At 35.9% G+C, this 12,792-nt stretch overlaps 1 protein-coding gene across 2 annotated transcripts; it reads left to right on the top strand.

The window, feature by feature from the left end:
- Positions 1 to 224: 224 nt before the first annotated feature.
- Positions 225 to 10,296, top strand: LOC112164825 (cysteine-rich receptor-like protein kinase 29). 2 transcript variants are annotated; one of them, XR_005799693.1, is made up of 9 exons: positions 225 to 1,228; positions 1,805 to 1,948; positions 6,595 to 6,722; positions 6,811 to 7,021; positions 7,164 to 7,401; positions 7,528 to 7,678; positions 7,761 to 8,144; positions 8,953 to 9,167; positions 10,079 to 10,296. XR_005799693.1 is itself a non-coding variant. In XM_024301152.2 (8 exons), the coding sequence occupies exons 1-7, from the start codon at positions 376 to 378 to the stop codon at positions 8,100 to 8,102; spliced, it is 2,067 nt and encodes a 688-aa protein (XP_024156920.1). In that variant the 5' UTR covers positions 225 to 375; the 3' UTR covers positions 8,103 to 8,144; positions 10,079 to 10,296. The 2 variants fall into 2 exon arrangements, 1 of the variants encoding a protein (XP_024156920.1); XM_024301152.2 differs by lacking the exon at positions 8,953 to 9,167.
- Positions 10,297 to 12,792: the final 2,496 nt, after the last annotated feature.

The raw sequence follows: 12,792 nt of genomic DNA on the forward strand, positions 1-12,792 counted from the left end.
AATGTAATACAATGTGCCCGTAACTCAGAGGGTGAAAATACACATAAAAAGCAGTGAATAGTAGGTGATTTGGTGACCCACGAGTGGACTTACTGTTACATCGTGGCTATATTTTCTTAATATTTCCGTTATATTTGGTCCAATCTTTCCCAATAATGATTTGAGTGAAAACAATGAGTGGTTAATTAGGACGACTGAATACTTACTGTTGCGGGTTTTGGATGTCAGCCACCCACCATCTTAAATATCCACATGTTCTGTGCAGACTGCTTAATAATTTTCATATCATTCCTTGGATAATTTGCCGGTCTATTATTCGTAGAAGCCCAGATGTAATTAGCTTCAGCTCAAAGAGCAACAGATGCACTGCTGGAAATGGTTTCCTCAAGATTTATTTTCTTCCTTTCTCCTGGTGTTGTGATACTCATGTTCACTCAATCCCTTGCTCAGCCAGCTTTTCTGAACCATTTCTGTTTAAACGATAAAGGCAACTACACCACTAACAGTACCTATCAAAGAAACCTCAACACCCTACTCACCTCCCTTCCGGCCACAAATAATAGTAACGGCTACGGCTTCTACTATTCCTCAAATGGCGAAAACCCTAATCGAGTTTATGCAATCGGACACTGTAGAGGAGACATCGCCACCGATGATTGCCGTAGTTGCTTTAACGACTCCAGAGTTGGTCTCACACAGCTTTGTCCCAACCAGAAGGAAGCTATTGGTTGGTACGACAATTGCATGTTACGGTACTCAAACCGATCTATCTATGGCCTCCTGGAAATTACGCCTAATTTCCCTCTGTACAATGTTCAAGACGTATCATCATCTCTCGAAAAAGCTTTCTTTCAACAGCTTGAAAAGTTATTGGAAAGCCTGAGGAGTCAAGCTGCTTCGGCCGGTCCTCTTCGTAAGTTTGCAATCGGAAACACGACCACCAGCTCAGCTTTCCAAAATATATTTGCAATGACTCAGTGCACGCCAGATTTGTCAGAGAAAGAGTGCAGTGATTGCTTGGAGGGTGCTTTCGGACAATACACGGCATGTTGCTATGGAAAGATAGGTGGGAGAATTATTAGGCCCAGCTGTAATTTTGGGTATGAGATTTCTAGCTTCATTGATCCAGCAAATGTGGTACCACTGCCACCATCACCATCACCATCACCATCACCATCACCATCACCAATATCTCCTCCCCAACCACCGATCAATACTACCCCGGGAGGTAACTCATCACCAACATCTCCTCCCCAACCATCAATCAACACTACACTAATAAACATGAGAACATTTATAAATCGATGAGTTTCTTGAATCTGTCAAATCTTCTTTTTAACTTTATTTTCTTATTTGGCTTCTTTTGGTTTCATGTCCCACTGTCTAAATGTTCCGTTTTTCTTTTTTCATTTTAATAAAATTTCTTGCAGTCGAGGGTTTATGATAAAAAAAAAATTAAAATAAAACAAAAGTGTTATTATACAGGATGTTCTTTATGAAGATTATTGTCATTGTTCATCTGAGCTCGAGGTATAGGTGTTATGTCCCCCCTCCCCCCCAATGCAAATTTTACTATTAATATAATAAATGGAACCGGGTGTGGGGCTGAGCCTCCCAATTAAATTGGGTTCCAAATCCCTTTAAAAAAAAAAAAAAATATTGTTAACATGAGTTTTAATATATACTGCCTTTAACCCTTCTCTACAGATGCTATACACCTGTTAAAAAAAGTTCAATATTTAGTAGATTGATCAGAATATATATATATATATATATATATATATATATATGATGTGATTTGCAGGATCAAAGGGTAACAAATCTCGGATAGTCATCATTGTCATTGTGTCAATCGGTACTGCACTGGTGGGACTAATTATATCCATTTGCATTTGTTTACGAGTAATGAAGTCAAAGGAAAAGCTTGCGGAAAGAAAGTTAATTCCAGGTAATGAAACAAAATTATAAACTCTACAGAACATTGATACTTTACATATCATTTTGCGAATTTTATTAATTAATAAGTTATTTAATTAGCTTTAGGCCTTTAATTAGCTAGATCTACTTATGTTACAACTTCTTGTTAGATTCAATATGAAACATAGACAAATAACTCAAGTATACTATCTCAAATGTTATATCAATGTTATAAAATAAAATCATAAAATTAACTTGGTGGATTGCTGCCGTTATCTATCTGGTGATCTGCTGCCGTTATCTATCTGATCTTCTCCTAGATACACACCGTATCTCTCTTTATTGCTTGATGGGACAAACTCAATGAGAGTGTTTTAATGTTCTAGCAGAGATCAAATACAAATTCCACTTTATTTATAAAGCTGTTCAACACAGCAGTTACATGGCAGTTCCTTCCATCAAGGAACTGTCAAAATATCTTCCTAATAGATTTGTCTGGATAACCACACATTTGAATTTGAAATTCTTTAACAGATATTCTAATATATAAACTTAATTCGATTACTTAATAAGTTTATATATCTTGGTTGTTGTATTTACATTTGAATTCAAAATATCTCATTTACATTAACTGATGCATACAACATATAATAGCTAGTTCATATCTATTGCTATGCAATAGGTATGATCTTACAATCTCCCACTGAACTAGATATTGTATGATGTATACCATGTAAATAACCTATTTCTTAATTGTGCACTTGAATTCAAAAATACTATCTGTTTTACAAAACCCTGTCAATTAAGATTTACTAAGCTGAATCATAGAAGAGAATGACAAATTAGCAGGTTGCCAGTCTTTTATAATCACATCATAGTAATCAAAATTACATGGATTACCTCAAGTGTGATCATGCTTGTTATGTAGTAATCGACTTTCACAAGCATTGGTGATCCTGATGGAGTTATTCAAACTGCATATTTGCTGATGTGAAATCAGTAATGTCTGAATGTATATACACGCTAAATTATGCAGTACTGTATTTGAATAAAACAATTTCATTCAAAATTGTATGAATGAACTTGATAATGACTGAGATGATTAATAACAATGCATTACTAAATAGTTGCAATACATACTAGTAACTTAGTGAGATACATAACTAACCATCAATACTGCCTAAAACTCCCATATTTTCCACATGTCTGATGAACACAGAAACCGACAATGCTTTGGTCAATGGATCTGCAAGTTGGTCTTTTGTACCTATTTTGGTCACCTCTACTTCATTGTCTCTCACAGAGAAATACTTAACATTAATGTTTCTAGAACCAGAAGTCCTTTTGTTGTTCTTTGAAAAGAACACAGCAGCTGCATTGTCACAGTAAATGGTTAATGGCCTTTCAATTGAATCCACCACTTTCATTCTTGAAATAAAATTTCTCAACCACAAAGCATCTGCATTAGCTTCAAATATTGCAATGTATTCTGCTTGAAAGGTTGAATTAGCAGTTAATGATTGCTTATTAGTCATCCATGAGATAGCTCTGCCAGCAAACATGAAAATATATCCATATGTTGATTTCAAGTCATCCAAGTCCTGTTTGTATGAAGCATCTGTATAACATTCCACTTTCAATTCTTGATCTTCAATCCTTTTGTATACTAGCATGTGATCTCTGGTAGATTTCAAATATCTCAAAACTTTCTTTCTAGCAACCCAATGTTCATGTCCAGCATTTGATTGATATCTGGACAACATATTAACAGTAAAACTTATATCTGGCCTAGTACAAACCTGTGCATACATGAGACTTCCAACCAATCTAGCATAAGGTACATTCTCCATAGTTTTTCTCTCTAGAACATTTTGAGGACATTGCCCATTGTGCACCTTATCACCTTTAGAAACAAGAGCACTTCCTGATCTGCATTTTTCTAGACCAAATCTCAGCAACATCTTATCTATGTAATTCTTTTGTGATAATCCCAGCATGCACTGATTTCTATTTCTGCTGATTTATTTTCCAAGTACATAGTAAGCTTCCCCCATATCCTTAATGTCAAAATTCTTCATCAAAAATTCTTTTGTATCTTTCAGCAAACCAATATTGCTACTGGTTAATAAGATATCGTCCATATATAAAATTAGAAATATGAAATGACTCCCACTAACCTTGCAGTACACACACTCATCTAATTTATTTTCTTCAAAGCCAAAATCTGAAATCACTGCAGCAAATTTTAAGTACCTGGATGCCCACTTGAGTCCATAGATGGACTTGTTGAGTTTGCAGATTTTCTTTTCATCCTCAATGAACCCTTTTGGTTGAAGCATGCATGTAGATGTTTTATTGCAAGTCTCCATTTAAAAATGTTGTCTTAACATCCATATGATGCAATTTTAGATTGTAATGTGCAACCAAATCCATTATAACTTTGAAGGCATCTTTAGTTGAGACTGGTGAAAAAGTCTCGTTGTAATCTATACCCTCCTTCTGATTATATCCTTTCGCCACAAGCCTAGCTTTGTATCTTTCAATCTTGCCATTTTCATCCCGTTTTGTTTTGTAAACCCATTTGCAGCCAATTGGTTTCAAATCTGCAGTTCTATCTACTAATGTCCAAACTCCATTCTGTGACATGCTTTGAAGTTCATCTTCCATTGCTAATTTCTATTTATGGATGTTATTAGACTGCATAGCTTATTTGAATGAAATAGGATCATTTTCTTCCCCCAAATCAAACTCAATTGCAGTCAAATATAGATGATAATCACTGGATATTGTAGATTTTCTTGATCTTTCTGATCTCCTTAAGACTTCATGTGCTTCGATCTATTGCAGTCAAATATAGATGATAATCACTGGATATTGTAGATTTTCTTGATCTTTCTGATCTCCTTAAGACTTCATGTGCTTCGATCTACTGCTAGAATTTCTACATCTTCATTGTTATAATTGTCATCATTTGCATCATTTTGATTTCTAAAATTGACTGCTTGAGATTGATTTTCAACTTGTGTTGCTGGTATGAATGCTTCACCTTGTGCTGCTGGTATGAGTGCTTCACTAATCATCCGTGTTTCAAGTGGCAAAAAATTCTGGAAAAATGAATCAATCTTTCATGTTGTTATACATATGAACAATACTGCTCTCCACATTCACATCTTTATTCTGATCAAACATTTCATCATAGAAGGTTGCTCTATGTGTCTCAAAAATTCTGTTGGTTCTTGAATGGCAGTAAAATTTGAATCCTTTTGACTTCTCTGAATAACCAATAAAATATGAACTTATTGATTTTGAGTCAAACTTGTCATTATCTCCATTGTGATAATTTGATTAATCCTCATTAGAAAATGCATGGTTGGATGAAATTAATCTAAATCAGTCATTCATCATATATTCCAGTTTGACTATATACTAGAATTATATGCATATCCCAAATGCTAGTTCATATAGAATAAACATTTCAAATAAATCACATACAGATAGATAAATAAACATATATCATGTTCAAGATGCTGGTATCATTTGTGATACACTTATCTCTAACGATATATTTATGAATGTTCATTATCATACATATGTTATACCAGAAAGCCTAATCTTGATATCCAACCGCTTTGGAAGTTAGATTGTAATTTAAACTTTCAATTTTTCTTCATGTTTTCTTCTGTGAATGTATGTTCATACATATACATTACAACTATTTTGATAGCATTGAATACATATGCAGAACACATTCAGAAAGAAAAATTCTATTTAGCCTATTGCATATATCAGTATAATCATGGCTACTTTGGCAGCAATATGAATCTACATGAAATATGCAGTAGTTTCTGAAGTTAGATACAATTTTCACATGTATATATATAACAAATAATCATTATATAATTCGATAAAAACAATACTCAGTTTATACAGATAACAACAGTAAAATTTATTATCGCTTTGTATTTAATTGATATATATGCAGATATATTTATACGAACAACAACATGTTATCATCAAGTCCCAAGATATATATAAATTTGCTTTATAATAAACATTGATCTAAATCTCAGCATAGTTGCTCTGATACCAATTGTTAGATTCAATATGAAACATAAACATATAACTCAAATATACTATCTCAAATGTTAGATCAATGTTATGAAATAAAATCATAAAACTAACTTGGTGGATTGCTGCCGTTATCCATCTGTGATCTACTACCGATATCTATCTGATCTTCTCCTAGATACACACCGTATCTCTCTTTATTGCTTGATGGGACAAACTCAATGAGAGTGTTTTTATGTTCTAGCAAGGATCAAATACAAATTCCACTTTATTTATAAAGCTGTTCAACACAGCAGTTACATGGCAGTTCCTTCCATCAAGGAACTGTCAAAATAACTTCCTACTAGATTTGTCTGGATAACCACACATTTGAATTTGAAATTCTTTAACAGATATTCTAATATATAAACTTAATTCGATTACTTAATAAGTTTATATATCTTGGTTAATGTATTTACATTTGAATTCAAAATAGCTCATTTACATTAACTGATGCATACAACATATAATAGCTAGTTCATATCTATTGTTGTGCAATAGGTATGATCTTACACTTCTTACTTTCTAATAGTGGACATATCAAATTTTTCTTGAATTGTTTATTATCAGGTGAAGATGTTGAAGAAATTCAAAGTTTAGAAACATTGCAATTTGACTTTGACACCATTAGAGATGCCACCGATAACTTTTCAGATGCAAATAAACTTGGAGAAGGTGGATTTGGTTCTGTTTACAAGGTAATCATACATATCAGTACGACCAACTCTTATCAATTATGTGCAGATTAAGCAAACAATTAATTAAGTTCCTTGTGATTTTTTTTAGGGTCACCTTCTCAATGGAGAAGTTATAGCAGTGAAAAGACTTTCTATAAATTCTGGGCAAGGAATTTCAGAATTTAAAAATGAGGTCTTGTTAGTGGCCAAGCTTCAACATCGAAATTTAGTTAGGCTTTTAGGTTTCTGCTTTGAAGGAAATGAAAAACTTCTTATTTATGAATTTGTCCCTAATACAAGTCTCGATCATACTATATTTGGTACGACAGAAACTCTACTCTTCTTTTTTGGTTACAATTATAGTTCGGTTAAGTTCTACTAAACTTCAGTTTGCGTGACATGCAAACAAACGCAATTTATATATAATGTAATCTTAATCCTATTTTGTGCAAACATTTGTAGACCAAATTAAGCGCACACAATTGGATTGGGATAGACGCTACAAAATCATTGTGGGAATTGCTCGAGGGCTCCTTTACCTTCATGAAGACTCTCGACTTCGAATTATTCATCGTGATCTCAAAGTTAGTAACATCTTGTTAGATGCAGAACTAAATCCTAAAATTGCAGATTTTGGCATGGCAAGATTATTCGTACCTGATCAAACTCAAGGCAATACGAGTCGAATTGTTGGGACCTAGTAAGTACTAGTTCAGTTAGTTATAGGACTTTTATAGAGGTGCATGTTATGCATGATATATCACTGATATCCAAAACTGATGTGCATATGTTTGTTAAAGTTGATTACCCGATTGTTTATATGTAGCGGATATATGGCTCCAGAATATGCAATGCATGGACAATTCTCTGTCAAGTCTGACGTCTATAGTTTCGGCGTGTTAGTTTTAGAGATAATAACTGGACAAAAGAATAGTTGTTTTCGCCATGGAGAGAATGTAGAGGATCTTCTCAGCTATGTGAGTAAATAATACATAAACACGTACTTATATCAATATGCAAAATAGAAGGAATAAACTTTTCTGATGATACGTGTTGCAGGCATGGAAAAGTTGGAAGGAAGGGACAGCTCCAAATCTAATAGATCCCACATTGAGGAATGGCTCGAGATCTGAAATAATGAGATGCTTCCACATTGGATTATTATGTGTACAAGACAATATAGTTGATAGGCCAACCATGACTTCAATTAGTGTCATGCTGAATAGCTACTCTCTTGCTCTCGCATTACCTTCAGCACCCAACTTTTTTATGACCAGCAGGACAGATCCACTGGCAATGGACTATTCTTCAACGGTGATTGAGTCTGATCCATCAATAAGCAGTAGCTCCTTGATCGCTGCCTCAGTCCATGACGATTCAACTGAAATATTTCCTCGCTAGCTAGTGTGCGAAGGATCCACTGAAATTGCACTTTCAGGCCAGGTGTATTTTCCTCTTCATCTTATCTATAGTAATCATATGTTATATAATTAAGTCAGTCACCTAGATGTTTCTCTGGTTTTTAATTCTATTAATATATTATAGATATGTGGTTAACATTAATTCGATAGTCGTACAATGAACATCAATGTCCATGACGTACATTAGCTTATTATGCTTTTCATATCACAAGGAAAACAGGGGTCATAGAAAAATCTTCACTTTGTGAAGCAAAGTGATTGAACTACAAGTAGTCATCTCATATGTAGTTCTCTTGATCAACTTCCGGTCTACTACGATCTCCATCTCAAATTTCCTAAAACTACTAAGAGACAGGCCACAAGTTCGCTAGATTTATATTTATTCAAAAAAGGGACAGGCCACAGTTACTAGCTCTTCCACCACCACCGAGAGTACAAGCTCTTTAGAAGAACGATTTAAGCCTTGGGTGAACTCTGAAGAGCTTGTACCACTCCGCAAGAAGCAGAGAGTTTGAAAAGGAGATTGTTGAAAATTGAAAAGAGGGCGGACGATAAACTTTCTAGACGTGATCTTAGGGGAGGGCAGAAACCGAACCGGAGGTCCAAAACCGGCCAAACCTGCCCGGAAAACCGGCTCGGGGACCGAACCGGATGAAATAAGGGAGAAAAAATGACTTGACCGAACCGGACCAGATTTCTCCGGTTCGGAATCGGGTTTAGTGAGTAAACAGGCCAAAAAAAAAAACCGAACCGGTTAGGATAATTAATATTACTTTTATTTATATTAATATTATTTTGATAGTTGTCTAATTCTGATTGGTGGAAATCAGGTTGCACGTACTTCCCATTGCACCTGATTGCTCTTATAGAAGAAAACCCTAGGTTAGCCACTCAGCCCCTCATTTTGACTCTGCCTCCCTCATCTCTCTCAACTCAGAGCGACACAGCCGCTCTTCTCTCTCGACTCACAACTGACCGAAGACGCCGATTAAGGACGCCAACGCCGACCGAGGACATCTTCTTATCTCATCTCCGGCTGGAATCGGTATGGGTTCAGCTTGATTTTGACTTCAACTTCAAATCGATTTTGGGTTCAGCTTGCTTTTGTTATTTCAGTTCTTGCTTGCTTCTTCAGTTCTTCAAATGAGAATGAGAGCATCAGCTTGATTTGTTAATAAGCATGAGAGTATCAACTTGATTTGGTAATGAGCATCAGCTTGATTTGGTTTTGTTATCACTGCTTAGAATAAGAGTATGAAGTTAATTTCTTTGTATGTTTCTGGGGGTGATTTGGTTTCTAAGCACGGTTGATATTTTTTAAATGTTATTTGTGATAAAGTAATTTGGGGTTCATATCCAAAACCAATTGGCAATGGATGGAGTGGCCCAAACCCTTATGAACACATAGGCAAGGTCTCATTTTTCCCATGTGGGATTTATATATATTCTCAACACGCCCCCGCACGTGTGGCGAATTTTCAGGCCATACACGTGGACAACTTGGGTGACGTGGAGCCCGTGTGGCCGTTAGGCATGCACACGTGGGTAACCTGGCTCTGATACCATGATAAAGTAATCTGGGGTTCACATCCAAAACCAATTGGCAATGGATGGAGTGGCCCAAACCCTTATAAACCCATAGGCAAGGTCTCATTTTTCCCATGTGGGATTTATATATATTCTCAACAATTTGCGTCTGTTTCTGGTTTTCTACTCGTTTAATTGTTTGAGAATTGGACGTAAGTTTGAATTTTGATTGCATTTGTTTCGATTTGGTATATGCAACAACCTTCTGAATTATGAAATATTTCATATGCATATGAAACCAATAGTCTTCAAATGGTTTGCAATGTTATATAAAGTTTATTATTGCTCAAGATTATATTGTTTTGTGTAGACTTTAGACACTCACTACACAAGGTCGCAAGCTAATTTTGTTTTTGATTTCATTGTCAGGGAAGTGGAGCATTGCAAACTCCCAATGCCACACCAACTAGGTCAAGTAAACTGCCTTTAACTTTGGTCTGTAATAACTTTAAATTGATGTTTGGTACTTTGCACTTGATGTTTGGGACTTTAACTTTGGTTTGTAATCTTTTAATTTATGGTTGGTACTCTTTGAACTTGATGTTTGGGACTTTGAAACTTTGATTTATTGATTTTGTTTAGAAACTTGCTGATTGGAACTTTGATTTACTGCTGCGTGTTGATTTCAGTTGAGATGTTGATACCGATCCGCACCGCACCGGAAAACGGTGTAACCGAAGTAAGCGGTGTGGCTTTTGAAAATGCGGTTGCAGTTTTGAATATTGCACAACCGAATGAAGCGGTTTGGTTGCGGTTTTGACCTAACACCAATCCGCACCGCACCGTGCCCACCCCTACGTGATCTAGTTAAACATTATAATTAGCTTTCCTTTTATCATATTCGATTAGGCATAAACAGGTGCCCTAATTTTGTTTTCCCTGCACTTGATATGTTAAAAAAGGTAAAAGAGAAATACTGAAAGTGTAGAACTGGTCACTTGCTATAGTATATCCTCATTGCCCCTTGGATTACCACTCCAGATTGAGCAGCATGAAGATTTCATCCTATGTGACCACTTGCTTTTAGAAGTTTCGTCCTTTCTGCAGCATTCTTATTCTTCTTTCGAGGTTTCTTGTTTTCTCTTTCTTCTGGTTTAAATAAGGAACTCCAACAAAGACCCTTAGTTTTCAAAATTCCCCACCATTTATATTGTTTAGACACAGCTTTTTGCTTCTCCAACTGTTTTTGTTCTGCATCCAATGCATACATCAGTATGCATAAACAACCATAGGATGATAAGCCCAAACCCAAAGCTATCCATCATTAAGTTCAAAGCATGCAATAGAACTAAAACTAGATATAACAACGATCTGCAATGTATTGGTTGTTTATGTCGTACTTTTACAATATATAGAGATTGAGTTAACTAATCGATCATGAATCAAAAAACACCAACACATCTAGCATTCTAGCTCTTGTGCCAAGAGATTTAGCAACTACCTTGGTGCTCCAAATGCTTAAATATTTTACTCTGAGACATTACTCCCGAAGGGGATCCACAATCTACAGGCAATTGCAGCAGTTCTCTCAACGTACGTTGGTCGTCTTTGAGTGGTCTTCTTTGCAGAACCACCACAACATGATTTAGCTAAAATATGATCATCACTGTCCTCTTCACATATCTCATTGTTACTAATTCCAACGTCCAAATGTTCAAGTCTTCTTGTTGTAAATTCCTCGTTAAGGATTCTGTATCTACATCTTTTTCAATTTCATGAATATCAGAGAAAGAACTCATGCATATCACCTTTTCTCCATCTTCATCTAATTCATTTCTTTGGTTTTATGCTTTTCATGGTAATTGGACGCATTTTGACACCTATATTCTTCATCATCCTCAACTCCTACAAAAACTAATAGTAAAGGTAAATCTTGAAAGCTTGAATCCATGAACACAGAAAAGAGAGGAAGCAGAGAGAAAATAGAGAGAGAAATTTGTTATATTGATCAGGCCAATCTGTTACAAACGAAAAAGAGGCAGTGCACAGTTATATACCTTCCCAGATTACATAAGAAAATGACAGGTGTACAATAGCTGTAGACCACTAACCAACTAAGCAAGCTGCAGTAATAGTGTGGTAAAAAAAGGTACATTTTACTACTCTGTTAACACCCCTCCTCAGCTTGATGGGAGGGCTCTGACATCAAGCTGGCACACAGGTATTAGTGTTAAGTTGAGCATAAATCCTTGGTGAATAAATCTGCAAGCTATCAGGCCAGATGTGCGCTTCAGCCAGGAGGAAAGAGAGGCAGTAACTGAGAAGCAGTACCATGCAACAAGGGATAACAGAGACTTGCTAGAGCACCAGTGACAATTGGCATTGGATGAGACGAAAAAGAAGAAGCTATAGATTGTGGTATCGTAGAAGTTGGTGGTTGGAAAGCATAGTGATGCCTATGGAAGCATTCAGCTGCACTGTGACCTGTTTTCAAACAAATTTGACATCTCAATGAAGCGCCAGAGGTAACAATCTGTCGAGGAGCAGATCTTTGAGAGCATGACGGAGCAATATGGCCAAAACAATGGCAAATTTGGCATTTCACATTGAAAGAGCTGCTGGAGAGTGTATTTTGAGGTTGTGAATATCTATGATAGCACCTAGATGCAGAATGACCAATCCTTTTACAGAGCCGACACATGATTGAACTTGAGTAGCCTTGGTGTGAGAAACCTTCATTCTGTTGTGAGAAACCAAAACCATGTTGTTGCATGAGACCCTCATTTTGATTGAATGCTTCATTGTATTGACTTTCACCAATATTGTAAGCATATCCAGAATTTCCTTGTGGTTGAACATACCATTGATTGAATATGGGATCATGGGTCGGCAAAAGTTGCATAATGGAGTTCTTATTCTGTACAACAGTATTTGCAGCATATGGAGAAGTCATTGTAGGAACAGATGCAATGACATAAGGACCATTCATGTACCTTGAATAGGCAACAGTACTTGGAGGCATCAAGGTAGTAACATCATATTTGGCATCTGTAACATGAGTTGGTGTAGTAGTAGTCCCTCTGAAATTATCACCTTGTGCTACGATTTCAGTATTGGAAGGCAAGGAAATAGACTTGTCAACC

Source organism: Rosa chinensis, chromosome 5 (genome assembly GCF_002994745.2).
Source record: "Rosa chinensis cultivar Old Blush chromosome 5, RchiOBHm-V2, whole genome shotgun sequence".
In the NCBI taxonomy this organism is placed as follows: Eukaryota; Viridiplantae; Streptophyta; class Magnoliopsida; order Rosales; family Rosaceae; genus Rosa; species Rosa chinensis.